The sequence below is a fragment of the Perissodus microlepis genome, chromosome 2 (genome assembly GCF_051167445.1).
Source record: "Perissodus microlepis isolate ML-2025 ecotype Zambia chromosome 2, ASM5116744v1, whole genome shotgun sequence".
Taxonomy (NCBI): domain Eukaryota; kingdom Metazoa; phylum Chordata; class Actinopteri; order Cichliformes; family Cichlidae; genus Perissodus; species Perissodus microlepis.
This window is the reverse complement of record NC_140462.1, coordinates 9973751-9997999: the sequence shown is the minus strand read 5'-3', so window position 1 is coordinate 9997999 and position 24249 is coordinate 9973751. Positions and strand designations below refer to the sequence as shown.

The 24249-nt window shown below is 42.4% G+C and overlaps 1 protein-coding gene across 1 annotated transcript in view; it reads left to right on the top strand.

The window, feature by feature from the left end:
* LOC146392288 (A disintegrin and metalloproteinase with thrombospondin motifs 2-like) overlaps nt 1-23976 on the top strand; it is a 134743-nt gene extending 110767 nt beyond the window's left edge. Inside the window, exons 5-23 of the mRNA XM_084944799.1 lie at nt 1531-1614; nt 3333-3489; nt 4332-4437; nt 4712-4855; nt 6756-6888; nt 7576-7605; nt 8704-8817; nt 8936-9081; nt 9261-9436; nt 12758-12891; nt 12973-13096; nt 13624-13704; nt 13799-13962; nt 14102-14258; nt 14342-14477; nt 14651-14858; nt 14967-15096; nt 16814-16900; nt 20126-23976. Coding sequence (XP_084800925.1) covers nt 1531-1614; nt 3333-3489; nt 4332-4437; nt 4712-4855; nt 6756-6888; nt 7576-7605; nt 8704-8817; nt 8936-9081; nt 9261-9436; nt 12758-12891; nt 12973-13096; nt 13624-13704; nt 13799-13962; nt 14102-14258; nt 14342-14477; nt 14651-14858; nt 14967-15096; nt 16814-16900; nt 20126-22953 — 5139 coding nt within the window. The 3' untranslated portion in view covers nt 22954-23976. The remainder of the gene's footprint in view (nt 1-1530; nt 1615-3332; nt 3490-4331; nt 4438-4711; nt 4856-6755; nt 6889-7575; nt 7606-8703; nt 8818-8935; nt 9082-9260; nt 9437-12757; nt 12892-12972; nt 13097-13623; nt 13705-13798; nt 13963-14101; nt 14259-14341; nt 14478-14650; nt 14859-14966; nt 15097-16813; nt 16901-20125) is intronic.
* The last annotated feature ends 273 nt before the right edge of the window (nt 23977-24249 follow it).

Below are 24249 nucleotides of genomic sequence, written 5' to 3'. Positions count from 1 at the left end.
CATCTATAATATCGATTTAAAGCTCCTACGTCATCCCGTTCTCGAGTTATCACGTTCACAAACGTAGGTGTAAGTGCTGCCCGTCTGCCTGGCAATGTATCAACAATACCTCATCAGCCTTTTACAGATGAAGGGTAAAAAAGCAGCAGTGGGACAGATCATTACTAATAATAGCATCCAAAACAGCTTCACATGAGTTCCAGTGAACATGGCTGTAGCTGGGAGAGAGCACCTTGAGGGACGCTTCCTGTGAAGATGCCATATTTCGAGATGTCGCTATAGAATAAAGTTTTCTGCCTTTGGGGAGCCAACCGACAGCCAGGTGGCCAGTGCAGCTGCGCATCTTAGCCGTTCGAAAGCAGCCTGAAGTGTATTGAAAGTGTAACAGGAAATAATTTTTATCTGAAATACGATTATTGATCACTCTTACTTCCTTTATTAGTTAGACTAGTGCAATCCTCGATTAAAGCATGCATGTTCTGAATGGACCAATCGTGGATTGCAGGTGTGCATAGCTGTTTTTACACACAGCCTCCAGAAAACGGTGGAAGAATCAGGTTGGAAAATTCTCTGAAGTTGTTCTTTTTTTCACATGTAACACACAGTAGGAGCTCACAGTCCACATTTAGTCTACATTCGCATTACTGGAAATACCCTGGGATAGGAGAGGAAGCCGTATAGAGCGAGCACAAGGCAGGGCACATGATGCCATCTCATTTGCTGTTATTTCACCACCTGTGCTATTCTCAGATGTGCAACATACAGAATGGATGTTGTACAAAGGAGTTAGGAAGTTATCTACTGTTTAATGTCTGATTTGTGTTTTCACATATAGCTTTGTTTTGTAAAGACAAGTATTGGGCTTCAGGTCATGTGTACATAAATATGCATTGCTGTTTTGAAAAGAGGGGAATCACCTGTGAGGAGACGCTCACTGAATGAAGGTGTTTTATATTTTGTGAATGCAGTAATTCGAAGCATTTTTCTTATTACAAGCCTCATTCACCCATTCACATAGTGACAATCTGATGGATGTCCTAGGGGACACTTGGGGTACAGTGTCCAAGGATACTTTGGATACTGTTGCCCCAGGATAACTCGACATGCACATTAAAGAATTGAACTACCGACCTTCTAATTGGTGGACATCCCACTTGACCTTCTGTGTTAGTACCAAACTCATACAAATATAAGCTCACAGTTGGGAATCCAGCACAGCCATAGGGATGCATTCACTGAACCGAGTGAGTGTATCCCAAAGCATCAACACCTTTAAAACTGTTGTGACTGTTCAGTGACACCCTGACAATTCTTACCAAGACAGCAAATAAGCGTTTTGATGAAAATGTCAACCTGTTTGAAACTTTGAAAAATTGTTAAAATTTTCAACCGCAGACAAATTATTTTACAATCAACCAAGTTCTTTGTTACACCTCAGAGTTTGTTTAGGTTATATTAAAGTGTTCTATAAAGGGATTATTTCTTCTACTGACGCTGTTTTTTCCCTTGTGTTTCGGTGTATGATTCCAGGTGAATGACATCTACCATGACAGTTCTTTAGGAGCAAAAATCAATGTGGTTCTGGTGCGGATTATCATGCTGGGCTACGGCAAGGTAAGACCTGAAACTACACGAGTTCTGCTGAAAAGCCAACTGAGACGCAGTTCCTGGAAAGTGGACGCCTCGTCTCTCTATTTTGCTACAGTCGCTTTAAGTACCTATAGAAAGCATGGCAAAGTCATACATACAGTGTCATAAACAAACACACAGACACACCCACATACTCATCAGCACACGCTGATGCCCAGAGCCTGTTATTCCAGTGGACTGAGCAAAAGAGGAACTAAAAGCATGCAGCATCCCAAGGGAGTGTTTTCAAGTTGCACGCCTTCACAGTTCAGCACCAAAGCACACACAGAAGCTCTTCCCGTTATGCAATCAGCCTTCTTCCCAGTGGGTTGCAGCACAGAATCATGGGAAGTCCAGGCAAAGATAAACAATCAATGATAGCCCTCCCTCATTCATAAAGAGAGAGAGACCGGACAATGGGTGGCGGGGTGGGATGGGGTGGGGGCATCCTTTTCTTCTTGACTGTAACACTATCTGCACATCTGTGCTGAAAAGAGGAAGAGAGAAAAAGTGGAAGAGAGGAAAAAGAGCGATAAAGCAAGACACGGCAGAAATGGAGGAGGGCAGGGATTACCACAACAGATGATACAAGTGATTTTATTGCTGGATAGGTGCTCTGTGATATACTTACGCTGCTGTAGCCTTATCTCTTCCTCTCTTCTCTCTACATGTCCACAGTCCCAGTAGAACTCTGGAAACACACACTCGCACACGCACGAGCGCCACACACGCGTGCAAACACACACACACACACACTGCACTACATTGGTCATTCTGGGCCAGCCCCTATGCAGCTTCAGCCAAAGCTCCGGCTGTCCATCATTCCCAATTACCGTGGCAACAGAGCTGCACCCAGACAGCCTGCAGATTGGCTGTGTGACCCTGAATGCGGGCGCACTCACACTCCCACACTTCACACACTCCAACACAACATTTACACACGACACACCATTGCAAACACATTTTGAAAGATCATTAAAAATACCCCCAAAACACACTCACGAGCAACCGATGAACATGAGGAACCACATAGGTGTACCGTGCGTTGTCTAACGGGGCGTTTACGCGGCGTGCAGGCTTCACACTTCATCATCTGTACAGAGGCAGGCCATATGTCTTCAGTGCAACTCACTCACACCGCGCGCACTCTCTCAGCTGTGCATTGTGCATGCGTGAAAACAGAGAGCGAATGTAGAAAAGAGGCAAAGGCAGACATGGAAAGCTTCGAAGGGGGCGGGGTGTAGATAAGCAGAGATCCTAATGAGAAAGAGCGTGTGAGGTGAAGGTGAGTGGAAGCAACTGCAAGCATCTGGATGTTTGTGTGGGTGTTGGCATTATGCAAGTAACTGTAAGTAAATATTTTGTAATTGGGCATGTTTTTGACTACTAGTGCATAGCTCGTTAACAGGCTGCTTTTGTTCTAGTTCATGTTCATGACTGAAATTATCAATTCAGAGTTCATTTATTATTTTGTGAGTACTGTCCTTCCCCCTGAGTGTATGTGTGTGTGTGTGTGTGTGTGTATTCTTGTTGTACACATCAGCAATTTACAAGATATGCTGACAATATATAACATTGTGACACTGCCCTCTACAGGGCTGAGGAGGATAATGTTTCAGAACTAGAACAAGAAACGATGTTTCTTGTATGATTTTTTTTGATCCCTCTTCTTATTTTACCTTTGCGTGTGAATGTCTTTCCAGTCCATGAGCCTGATTGAACTTGGAAACCCATCCCAGAGTCTGGAGAATGTGTGTCGTTGGGCCTTTCTGCAACAGAAGCAAGACACAGGGGATGCCGAGTATCACGACCACGCCATCTTCCTCACACGGCAGGAATTTGGCCCCACGGGAATGCAGGGTACTTAAAGACATGTACACAATCAGCTTTCATAATGTGTTTAGCATAATGGTACATGCATCCAAATCAAATGCATTCGCTCCCCTGACAAAATAAAATCCATCATTCAGAGAAATCTCTCCTCTTTCTGCCTTTCTCTCATATAGCTGCGTAGTGCTGCTGTGGCTTTGGTGGTTGGTGGTTTTTCTGTGCAGCAGAGTACAGGCTAACAGTCAGGCCCAGGGGAGAGGCCTCTAAAGGCAGTGGCCTAGCTATCCAGAAGCCCTTCAGCTGCCCTTGGGCTCATCCTTAAGCAGCAGAAAATCAATAAACAGAGAAGGGCCAGCCACAGAGTCACAATTAAAGGCATTTCAGGACAGAAAAGCTCACATTAGCATACGCAGAGGTGGGAGGGGACGGTTTAGGGTTAGGATCAGATACACAAATCCAAACACATTTGTTCTTATGTGGGTGACACAGTTTTCTTTCTGGGTGTGTGGATCATACATCATATATATCTTTATATAGCAGTCAGACATTGGGGTGAGAGGTAAGTGTGTCTTTGGTTTCATCTCACCAATCAGTGTATTTCAGTATGACTTTGGTGACTGACCAGAAATGTTCCAGTGTGATCATGAGCTTGATAAGTAAAATTCTTGTGAAAGTTCATGTAATGTAATAGATTAGTGTGAGGTTAAACACTACTTTTGACTGACTGAGCGGTGTCACAGATTGTCTTTTGACTGTCCAAAATTGTAACGCTTATTTGGAACACTTTGTCTCTATCATTGTTTGAGCGTCTATAAATCTTTTAGTGTGTCTATAAATCTTTCAAGTTTTTCTCTCTCTTCCTTGTCGCTAAGGTTATGCTCCGGTGACAGGCATGTGCCACCCGGTTAGGAGCTGCACCCTGAACCACGAGGACGGTTTCTCCTCCGCCTTTGTGGTGGCACACGAGACCGGACATGTGTAAGTGCGTTGCCGTGATGATGGTTCGAGTCTGCTAACTTGGCACAACAAAAGAAAACAAAGCAGTCACTTGAAGAACTGGATTGATGCATTACAGCTTTAGATCGCTGGTCCACTTCAGTCAATATCTGTTGAGTGAATTAACACTGCCTCCCGCCTTTGTTTCATGTTCTTTAACTCCCACACGTTCCCAATCTGTCTCCACTGGTTCATCTTTTTTCCCTTTACTTCTCTCTTGATGTCTCATTTTTTTCTTTCTCTCGCTCTTGTGTAGGCTGGGGATGGAGCATGATGGCCAGGGAAACCGCTGCGGAGACGAGGTGCACTTGGGCAGCATCATGGCTCCTCTGGTGCAAGCTGCTTTCCACCGCTTTCAATGGTCCAAATGTAGCATGCAGGAGCTGGGACGATACCTTCAGTGAGACACAGACACATACACATGCAACCTCACGTACAGAAGTATTTGATTTATGGGCTTTTAAAGGTCAGTGCTGGCATCGGTATGATTTGGATCCAGCTGATGCATGGATATTGCCAGTCTGTGCTGTCTTTAAGATTAGGTTTGAATAAAAAATATACAGGGCGTATCAAACCGAATCAGCCGATTTCAAAGCGCTCTAACTCTGCAACTGTTCAGTGTTAACAATGGAAACATGTACTGTTAGAAAGAGCAGATTTGTGAGTTTCCTCCTTTCCTGCTGATAGGTAGCCTAACAACATCAGCGGCTGCATGCTCACAAATGTATGGGACAGGTTTGACTGTCTTATGGGTGTGGAGGGGGGCATATTGAACACTTGTGAACATTGTAAGTTTTTTATATGTAAAACTTTGCATTTATTCATGTGTTTTAAAATTCCATTTCTTTAAGTCAGGATGGGGAACTCCAGGCCTCTAGGGCCAGTGTCCTGCGGGTTTTAGATACTACCCTGGGTCAACACACCTGAATCAAATGACTGGTTCATTACCAGGCCTCTGGAGAACTCCAAGCCATTTAAATCAGCTGTGTTGGATCAAGGACACATCTAAAACCTGTAGGACACCGTCCCTTGAAGCCTGAAGTTCCTCCACCCCTGCTTTAAATGATATAGCCTTTTGGAATGAGATGATTCTTTTTGATACACTCTGTACTTTACAAAGTACAAATATCCTATAAAATTATGTCGTCCATGATGTTCACACATATAAAGACTAGTGATATCCTAAACTTCTAAAGGCACTTGATTACTTCTTTGCATCACTTTTTAGGTGCTTTGACAGCATGGAAATCTACAAGTCGTGCTAAAATCACACTGAACCAATTAAAGTGTTTGTTTCTGCTAATGTTTCATCACTGATCTCCCTTTATATGGCACTCTCTCGGGCAAAGCTTCACTGCTTCCACTGTGGCTGCTTCTTCCAGTTCACTCCCTCAGTGTCCCTTTTTGATTACTTGCATGTGCGCTCTGTGATTTTCATCGTAGACCTCAAATTACACAGAGAGGAAACATCTGCGTGAAACTGATCCACTTCTAATGTTTGGGATCATTGCTGGTGATGAGAGCTGGAACTCTGGCCACACCTCAGAAATCAAACAGTAGCTTTTAGTAGAAAAATCCAGTGTTCAAGTGAGAAGGCAGCACATCGGGTGAGGATTGGAAGAAGCTGTCACACACAGAGCACCTCAGACATCGCTTGAATACGGTGTGGCGCGTGCCATCGTGCCACCCAACAGCACATTTAAACCTGCAGACATTGTTGGGCCATGCCAACACCAGTCTTTGCTCACCAGATTTTTCTACTTCCCCAAAATTAAACTGAAGTTGAAGAGTTGCTGTTTTATCCCACTTTATCGATTCAATTTTATTTATATAGCAACAAATCACTACAACAGTCACCTCAAGGTGCTTTATATTGTAAAGAAACTACAATCGTGGAGAGAAAACCCCCATGGCTGTAGGGCCATTTGATTGTTTTGATTGACAAAACAATCAAATGGCCCCCTTTGAGCAAGCGCTTGGCAACAGTGGGAAGGAAAAACTCCCTTTTAACAGGAAGAAACCTCCAGCAGAACCAGGCTCAGGGAGGGGTGCCATCTGCTGCAACCGGTTGGTGGAGCGAAAGTGATCCAGTGAGCAGATGTACATGCTCAAGTCATTAGAATGGGAGAAAACTAAAGTCTGCCAAATTGTGATAACACCATTTAATTGTTAATTTATCAATACTAGAATATGATATTAGTCCCAGTCTTCGTTTTACGGCTAAAGAATGCCAGACGAGAGTGTACATAGAAAAGAAAAAAGAAAATAAAGATGAACACATTTTTAAACTCTTCTTTCAGTTCCTATGACTGTCTTCGTGATGACCCTTTTGACCACAACTGGCCATCGCTGCCTCAACTTCCTGGTTTGCATTACTCCATGAACGAGCAGTGCCGCTTTGACTTCGGCGTGGGCTACACGACGTGCACCGCGGTAAGAGACCTGCGTAGTCCTAAACAGTCTCTTTACTAGCATACAGTCGCTAGCTTACTGACACCTGAAAACTCCGCTAACACAACAATGGCATCCTCTGCAACCTTTGCATCGCTTTATCCTCTCGCTCGCTTTGAATTGCTTGTATCAGTTAATTCAGTTCAGTTTGCTGAATTTCACTGTGGCATATGTACTTTTTATGTGACCCCTTAAGCTCTGAAGGTTTTCCTTACTAACCAAGGGCCACACTGTAATGAAATGAGAGTCACTCATACACAGCTATTCACGTTCTTCTGATGTCCTCTGTTTCCTCTCCCGGCCTCTGGTGGGATTGACATCTTACTTAAAAGCAGGTAATTGGTTTTGATAGATACTTCTTTTCTGTTGTTAATGTTAAATAGCAATCAACTATTTATTTGTTTATAATAACACTACATATGCCTTGATACCACAGTGCCTTTACATGAAACTCTCACAAGCAGCTCTTTGTAAACACGAAAAGCTTCACCCAGCTGCAGCATCTTGCCAGGCCTTTTTACCCCAGTCACCCTCACCCGCTCTATGACTGTGAAGCCACTGTGGCACGCTGTTGGGAGGCTGTTGCTTAATTGACTGACAGCTTGTTCAGGGGCTTTGCACACCTTGCTAGATTACCCTCTATTCTCTTGTCAAACTCATTCCCCTCAGCTACAAAAGGCGGGGCAGGCAGGAACGCAGGTAAGGTTACCCCATCTCCTGGAAGACATGTGGCCTCGTCTTTTATTTTCTCAGACTTTCTTTTTCTATTTGAAGTTGTAACTGTTTGTAATGTTGCTCCTTATTTTCAATTTTTTTTCTTTTTACTGTACTTTGTTTATCTGTCCTACCCATTGTCATAGTTTGGATGTTAACGTTGGATGTTAGTCTGCAGGATTCTAAAATGCTTCAAAGTGGCGCTAAAATCTTTCAAAACAACTGTGAAGCTACTGGTTCATTGGTTGGCTGTGGTGCAATCCAGCAGTTGAACAGTACCATATCCCGAGTCCTCTTCTGCAAAATCTGTGTTAAATCACTGCAGCCCTGGCAGGAAGAGCCTCATTATATTGGCACTCTCGCGACTTAAACGAGCGGAAAAGGTTGGAAAGATGCCTTTCCCATCCAAGGGGAAAGGGCCTAGCCAGAACAGAGGCTGTTTTTCCATGTTTTCTCCTCAGCTTTTAGGATCCTCCAGTCTGATCTTACTGCTGATTACCTACCGCAGTCTACCCACTGACTGTGACTCACACTAAGACCTGTAAAGGTCCACTGGGGTCATGGTGAGTAGAAAAGCCTTTGGAGGGAGGAGGGCACCGCCCCTCAGACACTGGACTTCACTTCGGTTTGGTTGGTTGATATCCTCATCTGTGGCTCATATCAGACAAGAAGGAGAATTTGGACTTGATCTGTGTCCAGGGGCATTTTTAGAGGTCACTGAGACCTCACTCTATGGCTTTTGAAACCTTTTGCCCTCTGCCCTCCGCGGTGACATTCTTAACTGTAGGCTGTCTCATTATGAGAGTCTTGTCTCTTTCACGCAAACACACATCCATTGGTTTAGTTTGCATGAATGGCTGTGTATCTCTCAGTGGAGCATAATGTACAGTGCAGTGACTCAGCACAGGTTTGGTGTTGTTAGTGTTGGATATAATACTATTGTTGTGGCTATTGTTGTTGTGATATCTCTCCTCCCATCTCTACTTGTGCTTCCGTTATTCAGTGTTTAATCTCATCCTAGTAGCGTGTGTTGGAAGTTGGAGCTTTCAGCTATGAGAATGGGTTTCTCTCTGTGTCCCACAGTATCGCACATTTGAACCATGCAAGCAGCTGTGGTGTAGCCACCCAGACAATCCATTCTTCTGCAAGACTAAGAAAGGGCCACCCATTGATGGAACCATGTGTGGGGAAGGGAAGGTATTTATACACTGCTTTAGTACAATAAAGTGTAGTGCAATGCTACTGGAAGCCAAAGAAAATGTATTTTATTGTACAACATTTCCAATTGGTAACTTATGCGCTTGGACTGTTGCAGCATTGCTATAGAGGTCACTGCATCTGGCTGACCCCCGACCTCATGAGGCAAGATGGAAACTGGGGTGCATGGAGCGAGTTTGGCCAGTGTTCGCGCACCTGTGGTGGAGGAGTACAGTTTCGCACACGCAGCTGTAACAATCCAAGGTAGGAAACTCTTTACCACTGCATGTATAAAAACAAATATCACTTTTAGGTATTGTGTCACTCCTGATAGAGGAGCCATTTATAAAAATGATTGAAAAATGTGAATGATTAAGGTTTCAGAGGTAAAACATAATCTAGAGCAAAATATTCCCGTCTTCTCTGACCTGCCACTCCCCCAGACCGCACAACGGAGGCCGGAAATGCGTGGGGGAGGATTCCCAATTCCAGATGTGCAACACTAACGAGTGTGAGGATATTTACAGCGATCCAAGAGAAGAGCAGTGCCACACTTGGGCCCTTCACTCTGAAATCTACACCAACAAGCACCACTGGCTGCCTTATGAACACCCAGACCGTGAGTATGCACGTGCAAACGATGTATTGGGGTGGAGATATGAACCAGACAAACCTTAAGTGATGATATACTGTGGAAGTCATAAATATAAATGAAAGCCAACAACAGGAGGAAGCACAGTCTTGAATGTGGCTGGGTTGTGGAGCATTTATATATATATAGGTTGTGTTTTTCTATCATCAGTGACATCTGGCAGTGGGTGCAGCTTTGAAGTATGGCTACGCCCTCCCACAAAAAAAATGCAAAAAGCCACAACTTTAAAACCAAATTTCTATGAACTCAGTGTCTTCTTTTTCTCCACCCTTTTGCTGATGTCATTTAAACTCCTCTTCCAACTTTTTCTGCATCCATACATTTGGCACATGTGGACAAACTCTCATATTCACAAAGAACCCAAACCTAAATTTATCCAATTAATATTCCAAACCTTTGACACTACACTGTGTGAGTGTGAAGCTCCACCCTTGCCTCTGAGTTGAGATGTCACTGCCTTCCTGATACATATTAAATTATCGTCCAACTAAAGGGCAGCCCTCGAGAAAAGTGCTGAGCTGTCTCCTTATCTACACAGAGGTCACGCTACTCAAAGTCAGCTAAGAAGGCTTTGCTAAATTGTTTTCTCCATTTTTATTATTTCCAAATGGCAGATTTTTCAGCAAAGCTTTTACCATCTCAAATTACCTTTTGATGTGTGCGCTCGTGTTTGCATGTGTGTTAATGTACACATGCTTCTATGAGAGAGGAAAAAAACTGAGGTTTAACTGAATTCAATTCATAGCTTGACATCTCCAGAAGTGTGTGTACTGTGACTCTGACAAAGTACAGTGTCTGCTCTGAATGTGAACTTCTAGTTTCTCTTCTATAGTTTATTAATCTATATGCATAGAACCTCACCTATATTTATCTCTTGTGTTAACCCTCTGAGGTTTAAGTCATCATATGTGCTAACCATAACTCTAATCCTTGCAATGTCAAACTGAAAAAAATACCTGAATCCAAAATATCTTTTGAAATGATCTAAAATATAACACTATATATAATTCAGAGTGCTTTTGGTTTTGCATGTATTATTGTACATAGTTGAACAGTATGTCTGAAGTTAGGCTATGTTAGGATTAAAAACTGATGTTTAGTTTGAAGTTTGCACTTTTGACACAAGCTAAAATGGAGATTTAGCGAGATTTAGCTTCTGCAAGGGTTTAAAAAAAGAGCTCAATGTGAAAGGGAAACTGCTGATTTATTGGTCCATCTATGCCAGAGTTGTCCAACATAAGAATCAGCCAGGCAAAGGCTCTAATCTGGTCGCTGGATGGCATTTAAAAATGTGAAGATGGGCATAGATTTTGGACATTTACTACACCAACATTATTAAATAATAAATAAACAATTAAATGACAGATGTTTATTTATTGTTGTTTTTGTTTTCTTCAAAAAATACATTTTAAGTGAATAAACAAAAACCTGAGGCCTGAGCTACAGGAAGCTCCCAAAAAGCCCCAGTTTTTGTGCTGATGTTAATGCCTGAGGACATTTGGAGCTCTAAAGTTATTGAGTCAGCAAAGCACTGGAGACTTTTACACACCAACTTCAGCACTTGGCGACCCGAGTCTGTGATTTTTTGTGGTCTGCCACTTTGTGGCTGAGTTGCTGTCTTTCCTGAATACTACTTTGCAATAGAACCACTTAAAGTTGATCGTGGAAAATCTTTAAGGGAAGAAATTTCAAGAACTAAATTGTTGCAATGGTGGCATCCTATTACAGTACCATTGAGTTCATTACAACAACTGATTCTTTCTCAAATGTTTGTGATGGTAGACTGCATAGTTATGGGCTTCATTTTATACTGCTGAAATGGCAAACGCCTGATTTCAAGGATTAAGAGGTGTGGGCCATTATATCAGTCTACATCAAGGGTCCCCAATCCCAGTCCACGAGGGCCGGTGTCCCTGCAGGTTTTAGATGTGTCCTTGATCCATCACAGCTGATTTAAATGGATAAATTACCTTCGCAACATGTCTTGAAGTTCTCCAGAGGCCTGGTAATGAACTAATCATGTGATTCAGGTGTGTTGACCCACGGTGAGATCTAAAACCTGCAGGGACACCGGCCCTCGCGGACTGGGATTGGGGACCCCTGGTCTACATACTGTATGTTCTTACCATCATCTATGGCAGGAGTAGGCAACTCCAGGCCTCGAGTGCCAGTGTCCTGCAGGTTTTAGATGTGTCCTTGATCAAACACAGCTGATTCAAATTGCTAAATTACCTCCTCAACATGTCTTGAAGTTCTCCAGAGGGCCGGTAATGAACTAATCATTTGATTCAGGTGTGTTGACCCAGGGTGATATCTAAAACCTGCAGGGACACCGGCACTCGAGGCCTGGAGTTGCCTACCCCTGATCTATGGCCATGACCTGCTAGAAGTGAACAAAAGAGGGAGATTGTGGATATAAGCAGTGGAAATGAGCTTCCTGTGAAGGGCGACTGGGCTCACTCTTAGAGATGGGGCAAAGTGTTTGGTGCATAATTAGGGATTCAGTGTAAAGCCACCACCAGTCATCCACATTCAAAGGAGGCAGTTGAAGTAGTTCAAGCATCTGACTAGGATGCCTCCTAGGTGCGGTGTTGTGGGTATATCTAATTGGGAGCAGGCCCCACATGTTGGACATATTATGTCTCTCAGCTGGCTCAGTGTCCCCCCAGAAGAAGTGAAGGAGGTAGCTGGGGAGACCTAGGTTTAGGCATGTCTGCTTAGACTGGTGATTCCTCAGATAAGAACCAGAAAATAGAGGTTATATATTTTGTTGTTTAGCCTCTGTAGTTCTTCTTCTCCACTGTAATGTGTGTGCATGTGTCAACTGCCACAGAGCAGCAAAAGACTTACAACACTGAGGAGGGATTTTGTACATTGTTTGTGCATTCTCAGTCCAACCTGACAAGATTGTGTTTTCTCCACGTGATCGAACTGAGCAGTTTTGTTGCATGTCTCCCACCTGTTTATTAGTGTCAACGCTCCAAAAGACAAGGTCTCTGGATTGTAGCCATCTGTAATAAATGTGATGAAGTAGGAGTGTTCGTTCGCACTCGGACTATCTGCCAGGCTTCATCTCTGGGGGCTCATGCAGTTGTAGTATGACTCACTCAGACAGACACAATGAGACAAAGTGTCGTGCTGACTCACAGAGAGCTTATTCAGAGCATAAAGATAATCGCATGTCGGTTGTAAACATGAAATCTTCAAGTCAGACCACAGGGGTGACACTGTGACAATCACTTGGATAGTGGTTTTCATTCTCTATGTTCATTTTTGTCCGCTTTCCAGCTAGCAAACGCTGCTACCTGCATTGTCAGTCCAAGGAGACCAGAACCGCAGTCTTCACGGAGACAGTGGTCCTGGATGGTACGCGGTGCTCATACAAGGACCCACACAGTGTCTGCGTGGGTGCGGAGTGTAAGGTGAGGGGCATGCGCGTGGAAAGACAGCCGCACACGTGCTGAGATCAGCATGTGTCAAATTCCACGTTTCTTTATTAACAGAAAGTGGGATGTGACGGAGTAGTCGGCTCCTCGGAGCAGGAGGACAACTGTGGAGTGTGTGGAGGTGACAACTCCAGCTGCAAAATCTTCAAAGACACCATCTCACGTAACGCCAAGAAACAAGGTAACCCACTAACACACTGAATAACCCTTAATTCGTTTCATAAAGGAGACTTGACTCAGTCCTAACAGTCTAGCAGCCAGCTGTCATTCTGGTAAGCATAGTATAAACATTTGGCTGGTGTCTGTCATACTGGACTCTCTGTTTTTATTTTATTTTATCTTTTGGTTAAATATCGCCCTCTAGAGGAAGGTTTTAAAATTGCCAGAAACCTCAGTAAAAATCCAAGCTCACATGTTTCCATTTGAGCATTGCCAAGAAGTTACGTCAACAATCACTTCATAACCTAATATTTATGACAGTATTATCTAACCCTTGGTGTTGGGAGAGTTCCATGTTATAACAGCAAAATTCTCAGAATCAGATGTTTTCCCTGGATGAAAATAATCACGACTGAAGGGATTTTCAGTAGTGTGCAAGGGTATTTAATTGAAATTAGAAAGGGAGCTTTACTGGCTTTGGTGCAGTTCTTTGGTATGAAACAGTAAAATTGACTTTTTGGCACAAACCAGATGTCTGTTTTATTTCAGGGTTCTTTAAAGTTCTCGAAATCCCCCGTGGAACGAGGCACTTACTGATCCAAGAGCTGAAAGCCACCTCGCACACTCTAGGTATTTTAAATTCGAGTTTGTTTTTTCTTCCGTGCCAGATGCTGGAATGTAGATTTGCTCATTGCAGTGTTGTCAATTTTTCTCCCATCTGCAGTGGTGAAAAATGTGGCATCAGGACAGTTCTTCATAAACGGGGACATGGAGAAGCCAGAATCCTACTCGGTCATAGAGAAGGGGGTGGAGTGGGAATATGAGAATGACAATGACAAGGAGACCCTTCAGTCAACCGGGCCTCTCAGACATGGAGTTCTGATCATGGTGTGCAACAACATGACTTTAAAATTGAATCTATAGTTACCTAAATTTCATAATAATCTCATAATATCACATTTTGTGGTTGAAATTATGCATTATCTTGATTCCTTCATTAATTTTATGATGATCTGTCGGATTTTAGATGAAATTACACGGGGATGAGGATGTGAATTTGTCGTACAAGTACTTGATGAGAACAGACTCTGACTCTGGAATTCAGAACAACATGCTAGTGGAGGACAGCGCTTATGAATGGGCCCCAAAGAAATGGTCTTACTGCTCCAGACCTTGTGGTGGAGGTACAGTAGAACAAAGAAAATTCTCATGGTGAAACCGTTGTTTCTTTGACTTATATGATGTCCGATTTTCCACCCTTTTTTAGGAAAGCAGTACCTGCGATACGGCTGCAGAAGAAAAGTCGACAGCAAGATGGTTCATAAAAGGTTCTGTAACAAGTCCAACATGAAACCGAGAGGTGACATGAGGGACTGCAACCAGAAGGCCTGCCCTCCTCCCATGTATGTATTCACATGAGAAGCACAACATCTGTGAAAATATGACTTACAGTAGGAATCCACACTCGGATTAAAGCAACTTTTTCTGCATTTAGGTCGCCCTTTGTTCTCCTTTGTGGTTGATATGTTTTGATGGCCCTCGATGCTCTTTCCTCTCTTTGCTGTTATATATTCAGCTGGGTGACGGGGGAGTGGCAGAACTGCAGCAAGCCATGTGGAAAGACGGGCATGCAAGTCCGATCGGTGAGCTGCGTCCAGCTTTCGGATGACAACACAACACGTGCTATCCACAACAAACACTGCAACGACAACCGTCCAGAGTCACGCAGATCCTGCAACCGATTCCCCTGCCCCACCCAGTGGAGAGTTGGACCGTGGTCACAGGTACGTGGGCTAAACTAGAGCCTTCAAGATGCTTGCACTTCATTCACATTTTGTAAGTAGTTTGTGGTGATTTTTTGCATTGTGTGTGTTTATTTCTTGTATCCCTAGTGCTCAGTGACATGTGGTAATGGGACCCAGCAGAGACAGGCTTTGTGTCACACCAGGGACAACACCATCGGCCTGTGTCTCGACAGTAAGCCAGACACCATAAGAGTTTGTCGCCTGACACCATGTTCCAGTAAGTGTTGTGCGAGCCCACCCTGTGAGTATTTTTTAGAGGTTTAAAATGTCCAGGGTACTCACTTCATTAGGTACACCTTCCTAGAACTTGGTTTGAGCCCCTTTTGCTTTCAGAGCTGTCTTAGTTCTTCATGGCACAGATTCAGCAAGTTGCTGGAAACATTTCTCAGGGATTTTGGGCCATAATGACATGGCAGCATCACACAGTTCCATGATGTGATTTCCTCATTCCGCCACATCCCACAGGTGCTGTATTCGATTGATATCTGGTAACTGTGGAGAACTATTGAGCACAGTGTACTCATTAATATATCCAAGAAACCAGTTTGAGATTATTTTAGCTTTATAATATGGCACGGTATTTTGCTGGAAGCAGCCATCAGAGAATGGGTACACTGCTGTCATAAAGGGATGGTCATGGTCAGTAATAATACTCAAACTGGCTGTGGTGTCCCCACACCTGAAAAGTGATATAAGACGGATGGATCCATGCTTTCATGTTGTTTACACTAACATTTGACCCTACCATCTGAATCCTTCAACAAAAATTGAAACTCAACAAACCAGCCATGTTTGATGTTTTTTCAGTCTTCTGTTGTCCAGTTTTGGTGAGACTGTGTGACTTGTGGAGGCACCCAGTGTGGTCTTCTGCTTCTGTAGCCCATTTGCTAGATTTAATGTGTTATGCATTTAGAGGTATTCATTGCATACCTTGGTTGTAACAAGTGTTCATTTGAGTTACTGTTACCTTGCTATCACTTTAAAGCAGTCAAAAGGCATCAACAAAGCATTTTCTCTCAGAGAACTACTGCTCACTGGTTTTGACCATGTGTACATGCATAAATGCATTGAACTGGTACTTGCATTAATGAGCAGTTGAAAAGATGTACATAATGAAGTGGTGCTATAGATATATTTTGTTTCTCTCCATGTAGAACATGCAGAATTGGAAATAGATTACATTCAGTTTTTAAAAAACCGAGATGGGTATTCCACAAATCAGTGAGGGGCTGTGTCCATTTTTTGTATAGTGCCTATGGTTACCACAACACCATGTTTCTTTTTTTTATGTTTTACATGCAGTTATTTCTGTGACAGCATTCTCCTCCTAACCAGCTACTTGCCTAAATATGTAACTAAAGATGAAGTAAAACTGCTTGACTAACCAAATCAAGATTAAAAAAGTAAGAACGATGTGATAAATATCTAACAAAATGGCAGCATAACAGGGGCAATAGTCCACAGTGTGAGAGTCCTGTTCTTGCCTTGCTTTGAGCCGCCATTACACAAGCACCATGCAATCTGAGTATGGAGATTCTGCTCATGTCACCAACAGGTAATTTGGTAAAGCTTGAAAATGGCCTTCAGCTGGTATTGTTGGCATGATAATACACATATAATTTCAACACATTATGTGTCACGACCATGTAATAAATTGTCACAAGGTCGCTGTCATTGCATGTAAATATTTCAGTTCAAACTGAACCGATTTCAGTCGTAGCTTCAGCTGAAATGTCAGAGACACATTCTGGAGGCGTAATGTATTTAATAAACAGATAAAACTAAACTAGATTTAGCCCCTGGCATCAGTGTAGAAGCTAGGTGTGATGGGTGCTAAAAGACTTAAAAGGATAAGGATGAAAAATTGTTACATGTTGCACATGTTCCCTTATAGTTCTTAACGTTTCCATGCCTCTCTCCATGTTTCTCTGCAGAGGGCCCACCAGACCTCAACAAGAACGGCAACATTTTGATCCAGTGGCTGTCACGCCCCAACCCCAACTTCCCGAAGATCTCCTCACGTAAAACCTCCCTCTATAGTTCCCAGCCTGGCCTCCACAGCAGCAGCTGCAGCTGCATGTCTGTCCTCTGCTGGGCCCTGCCCATTTCTGTCCTCCTGTCCCTGCAGGGCCGGCCCCGGCTGGCCCCCTGACCCGCCCCCTGCCCCAAGCCTTGTGCCTGTGCCACGCCCGTGAGCGAGCGGCAAAAGCTTTCGCTTCTCTTTTGGGTGGGGGGGGATGTTGTCTCTCTCTCTCTCTGTGTCTGAGACGGCTCTGACTGGGGGAGGTCTCTGGCTCCTGCGTGTGCTAGTTGGTTCTCTCTTGCTCTGTCTCTCTCTCTCTCTCTCTCTCTCTAACTCTCTCTCTCTCTCTGTCTCCTTTGTGGAGCATTGTGTTGTAACCGCTGGCCAGTCGAAAACTCAAAAGATCAACAAAAAATTTGATGTGAAAAGGATTTCGTAGTGGCAAGGCGAACAGGTTTTCATTGGCATCTCCTGAGATGTGTCGAAGAGCCGTTCACGTGCGAGGGGACCCCCCCCCCTCTGCATTCGGCGGCCGTGATTTGCGCGAGCTAGCTGCGTGCTATCATGCAGCTGCGCTTTTTTCTTTTTGTAGCGCATTGTCAATGTGGGGGAGAAACAGGTGTCAAAATAAACAGAAAAGGTATAAATATCTATATAGAAAAAATATATATATATACATATATATATAATATGAAAGCTTTACTGTGAATGTGATCTGAGGACATCTTTGCTAAAGTGCTCATCTGACATATTGGTTCCATTTGGGGATGAGAGTGGTGTCTCATCCCACGTTCCATTCTCAGATTGACAGGAACTCAGCACAGGGGCAGGAAGTGAAGTCAGTAAACCTTTTGATTTTTGTGGGAGGGTCTTCTGAGGTGACGACTCAAAAAAAAAAAAAGAAAAGAAAAGAAAAAAGAAGAAAGAAAAAAAAACAGGGTAGTTTGACCAATTGAGGTTGCTTCCCATTTCACCTCATCATCAGCCATCCTCTCTTTGACTGTTATACAAAAGTTCAATAAATGCAGCTTATTTGTGCTTGCAGACTTTAAACAAATACATCTATAAATATATTTGTATTTATATATAACTATAAATATAAATCTATATGAGTAACAATAATATTAATAATGTTTTACCATGAATAAGCTGTAGCTTATTTGCCTAAAATCTTTGGACTGCTATTGATCGCTTAGATCCTTGACTGTTATGTGTATTTTTTTATTGATTTTACATGAATACAGATGAATATTTAATAAAGGTAAAGTGTTTTGGGGGAAAGGGTTAGACCTATATTATGCAGGACTTGGTCAGTTATTTGCCTCTCCATTTTCTCAGATGGATCAGTGGTTTACTGTTGCTTCTCGTTTTCTTTACGGCCAGGATCACGTTTTGTCATGCACATTTGCGTCCATCACCTGTGTGTTTGTATCGATCCGTGCGTGAGTGCACTGGTGTGCGTGTGGGTGTGGGTGCGCGTCTTTGTGCATATGTGTTTGGGAGGATGTACGCGTTAGATGAATGAGCGTCCTTAATCGTTGCGTGTTTGTGTGATTGTGTATGTCTCTGTGTGTGTGCGCGTGTATGTGTGTGTGTGTGTGTGTGTGTGAGAGGGTGCTTCATCATTTGGGCTTTTACACATTGCGATCAGATACAGAAATACCTCATAAACTTTGATTTTAGAGCGTCCGATGATCTCATTTTATTTTGGTGAACATTGAAAACATGAACAATGCCTTATCTTGGATTGAATGTAATGGCATTTATCTGTGAAAGAGATGGCTTTACTCATTCAAAGTTTCACTCGGAATAGAGGCAGCTTCAAACCAACGTAACAAACTCACACCCGCCAACCATCAAACCTACCAAGATGATGTTGGACCAATGTCCGACTACTGGGAAGGGTTTCCAAGGGCCTAGGGTATTGACACATGTGGCATCTAGAAAAAAGAAAAAAGAAAAAGAAAAAAAAAAAAAAAAACACTTCAGACTTGTCATTGTATTGTGAACACATATTTCTGTTGTGACTATGTAGCGAGCTATCCAAGGTTTCCTTCTGCTGGAGTTGGACTGTATGAGACCAAGCCAGACCTAGCAGTGCGATACTGTATATAACATTGGTGTTGACTGTATTTAATAATGTTCATGACTGTTATCTTCTTCTATAATATTCTATACTATGGGTAACTGTTTCGTGGCTTCACTGGCCTGCTGCGTGGGGCTGGCTAACGTTTGGCTAACGTTGAAGAAACATTCAGATGGACTACGTGCACTGCGTCTATATGCACTTTGATTTATCAGGGAAATTTTATTAATGTTTTGTAAATGTTTCATATGACACTTAATGTGCCATTCCAGTTTTTACATCATCATGAAAATTATGTATTTTATTTAAGCAGCAAATATCATTTATGTATTTCATCTTTGTTTGTTTTCTTTTGTTTTCTTTTTCTTCTTCAATCGATAAACAGATTGACTGGTTGATTTCCAAGTAATCAAGTGTTTTACCAAAGTGACTGTGAACTTGTAACTTTCGATACAGTTGAATTATTTTTCTTAAGAAAAAAAATATATCTATATATTGAGAGGGGAGGGCGGGGCGTACATCTCATTGTTTCAGTTCCTGTCATTCTCAAAAGCAAAGTTGTATCAATAAAAATCGTTTTAAAAAGTGTGATCTTTCTCCTAATGGGAATGTTCACTGGTTAGATTTTTTTTGTCAGATTGGTATATACTGTAATACGAAAGTAGTTATTTTTGACTGGCATGGTACAAAAAGGGTACAAGTCAAGTGGTAGACTTAATATTGAACTGAAAATGTTGCACGTCTGAAAAAAATGAAGAAACACATGAGCAGAAGCCAGAATTAGATGAAAAATCCTGATCTCTTATAGGTGCAACACAAGACTGGCGACCCTTATTTTCCCATTTCAGTTGCTCTGGATGACTCTCATCAATGCTCTTGATGTGTGGATTTTTCTCCTTTTTCCTCCTTCCTGCATCCTCTGCTAGTGGTCTGGCTTTACTACTGTACTTCTAACAGCGTGAAACCAACACGCACTTTCACTCACATGTGCATGGATTTATGTATGCGTAACTTGAGAGTAATGCCAATTTGTAACAATATAGTTTTGTTCACGTTCTTTAGCATAGAGCAATCTCACACACACATATTATCGTAGCTTCTACCTCTCTGTTCAGCTTTCTGTTTTTTTGTTTACAGGCCGTTGTCATGGAGACCGGTCTGTCTTCTGTCGCATGGAGGTGCTGAAGCGCTACTGCTCTCTACCGGACTACCAGCGCATATGCTGCGAATCCTGCAGCAATGTCCCTAACATAGTGCCTGTCCCCAACTCCACCCCCAGAGCCACATCCATCTCAGTTACATCTCCTCCAACCACAAGCATCGCAAGCTCTGGCTTCACCACCTTACAACCCTCCAAAGTTGTCATCACATCAGTTTCTACCATTAGTTCAGCGTCTACTGCTCATCCTCCTACATCTACCCCTACAGCTCCTCATGCCACCCCACTGAGTACCGCAGAAATGATTACCATTCATTCACCGGCTACCACCAGGGCCCCTGTTTACCCTACAACTTCTTCCATAGCAATCACCAGGGAGTCCACAACCATTCGCAGTGTTACTACATATCCTCTGCCTTTGCCTCCTCCAGACATAAACAACAGCACTGAAAGTCTGGTGCACACATCTACAAATACACCAGTAACATTTGGTTTGAAAACGGACACAACAACAACCACTCTGCCAATGACACAGCCAGCAGAAAACAGTAAAAAGACAGACATCCTACAAAACTCCAAGCCTAAGAAGACTATTCCGCCAAAGAAAACCTTGAAAAAGACGAGTCCAACAGAGCAGAATCCAAAAAAGAATACAACCCCGAAAAGCATTCCAGGAAAACCCTCTATACCAAAGCTCAATCCCAAGAAGAAGTCATACAGTACTCCAAAAAAGGTTACCTCGGGAAACACTTCTCCGAAAAAGACTACTCCATCGAGCACTACTCCAAAAAAGACTACTCCATCGAGCACTACTCCGAAAAAGACTACTCCATCAAGCACTACTCCGAAAAAGATTACTCCATCAAACAACGCTCCCAAAAAGACTACTCCAGTAAAAACTACTCTTAAAAAGAATACTCCATTGACCACTTCTCCAAAAAAGACTACTCCATCAAAATCTTCTCCCAAAAAGATTATCCCATCAAACAATGCTCCCAAAAAGACTACTCCATCAAACGCTACCCTCAAAAAGATTACTCCTGCTATCACGTCTCCAAAAAAGACTACTCCACCAAACACTACTCCAGTAAAAAAGACTACTTCATCAAGCACTGCTCCCAAAAAGGCAACTTCAGCAAATAAACCCCCCAAAAAGACTCCAGGGGAAAAAATTAAACCTTCCCCTAAAAAAGATGCTCCACCAAAGTCCAATACTCAAAAGAAAACTGAACCAAAGATAAAAGTTACAAAGCACAAGCCACCAAAGAACCCAAAACCAGCACCCAAAAGTGGCTTAAACTCACAGGCAAAAGTTAATCAGAATATATTTAAGGTGGTAAAGACTTTTCCAAAAAGGAAAACACATCATTACACAACTACTCCTCCTTCAACCAAGCAACCACCAACAGAGGACTTTTTTTCTACTATTTCTTCCAGCATTACCTGTACAACGATAAGCTTCCTTTTCCCTGAGTCAAAAATCAATGGGCCATACAACATTAATAACGTAGAAGTTACAAATGAAACTCCATTGTGGTACCATGACAGCACAAATACTGGACCAACAACACTCAGTACTTTCGATGATCTCGTAATACCCACTGAAAATAGTTTGGTCGAGGATGTCACAATGCCCAGGGAAGCCGTGCCTTACATAGATGTCCCAGTGACTAAAAGCGTTGATGTTTCAGTTACCAGTAGCAACAATCGCGATGGTGGTGACATCACAGTGTCTTACACTAAAAGCGGCACAAACCTATTAACAAAGCCCAAGGTTAACAAGAGTAGATTTAAGGTGGTAAAGACTTATCCAAAAAAGAAAACACATTATTACATAACTACTTTCCCTCCCTATTCAAGTGGGCAGCACCCAATAGAGGATAGAGATTCTTCTACTATTTCTTCAAGCATTACTGGTACAGCAATGACCTCCCTTTTCCCTAAATCAAGAATCAATGCCCCATATGTCAGTAATAGCATGGAAGCTACAGATCAAACTCAATCGTGGTATGATGACAGTGCAAATGCTGGAACAACAACACTAAGTACTTTTGATGATCTGGTAATACCAACTGAAAACAGTTTTGTCGAGGATATCACAACGTCCAATGAAGCCATGCCTTACATCACTGTGCCAGTGACTAAAAGCGTCGATGTTTCAGTCCCCAGTGATAACAATCCCAGTAGTGATGCCATTACAGTGTCCTATAGCAAAAGTGGTGTAAACTCAAAAGCCAAAGTTGATAAGAGTAGATTTAAGGTGGTAAAGACTTATCCAAAGAAGAAAACACGTTATTACACAACTACTCTCCCTCCCTCTTCAGAAGACAATGGTAGCAATCCCAGTAGTGATGACATCACCGTGTCCTACAGAAATGTGGGCGTGGTCAGTAACACCATGGTGATAGAGGACAGCCTCACCATGGCATTTCCAATCATAAATGGAGATGGCATGACAGAGCTAAGCTCTTCACCCTGGCTGGATCAGGCGGAGTACATCCCAGCGAATATACCTGTTGACACAACATCTTCAAACACAGGTACAAAGGCAAACCCAACAACCCTCACCACCACCATCTCCACTCTAAGGCCTCCACGAAGTGCTGAGAAAAACAGTGAAGACAACTCGATCGATGTTTTTTACAGCAGGGTCATCAACTCGGAGAGCGACATCTCTCAGAACAACTTGATCCCAAAGCATCGGATCAACCTTAGAGAAAGAACCAGGAACAAACGCATTCAGGAGCTCCTAGAGGAGAAGCGAAACTTTCTCTTGAGGATGAAGAGAGGCCACGCAGTACAATAAACCAAGCCTTATCATTTCTCTTATAGAGATGAACACTTTGTCTGAAAACACCGCTTATCTGCCGCAATGCTTTCTAATGGGTAGTTCCACCAAAAAAAGAAAGAAAAAAAAGCTGTCATGTCAGTCAAATGTTTGCACAGTTGCTTTGAGTAAAGCCCTTTAGGGTAATGATTGCTGCAAATCGCCTTGCCTGTGCACACACAATAAAGAGAAGCAGAAGGGATTAAAAAAAATGTACATCCAGGATTACAGCACTTTACAAAGCTCGGCTTTTATTTCCCTAAACCACTCTTTGTTTTGCTTAAGAATTCAGTGATAATGTAGATTAAAAAAAATGTACAATGGTACCGACACTCGCACGGCAACAAAATCTACCACCTAGAATCCAAATTTTCATCCCATTTCAGATTACAGCCCAGGACTGCAGTTTGCACAGTACAAATATGAATACATTTCAGTTGAGTGGCCAATACGCAAAGCAGACATTTAGCTTCTATTTCACTTAACTGCAAACTAAATTGCAAAAGTTTACACTGGTTGGATTCTGTTGTCATTTCCAGAGCAGTTACTTATCTCTCAGGAAGTAAAGCTACAGTTTGATGAGGGACATTGCCAAATACTTGGTGCTTAAATAGTAAATTATAATATGTCATTAAGGTAAGCAGTACAAAAAATAACCAGAGAAAAAGAAAAAATACACATTTTTATTAAAACATTTTTACATTCAAGGGTGCTTTGTTTGTCACTGCTGCTAAAAGCAATGTCCCTCATGCATTTATTTCTATAGGAAAACTACAAAAATTTAAAAGGAAAGTATGCAAGGCTTTTTACGGTATCTCTATCCAAAGAAAAACTTTGAAGGCCAGTTTGTTATCTTTATTTTTTTTTGTATAAAAGGTTTTGTTTGTGCATTTAATGTGCGGCAACTGCATCTACAAGTCTTCTTGTACAATACATGTATATATGAAACAGAAGTTAATGTTTACTATTTATTAAAGACTAAGTGCCTGTGGTATTTTGCAATCACAAGCGTGATTTTTGTTATTGTGGCACATGACAATACGGACACACAAACCAGTCATGGACTCAGCTATTTGTGAGTAGCCATCAGAATTATTACAAGCTGTCCTTTAATCTATTAATATTCCTTTTCGAAATTGCAATACCTGGCACCAGGTACACATACAAAACATAGAAGCTAATTCCTCTCAACATCGCACTAACATTTCTCTTGCTTTTCTTTATGACAACAAAATCTGATAATGTTAGGGCCATGATTTTTGATGTACTGTTATT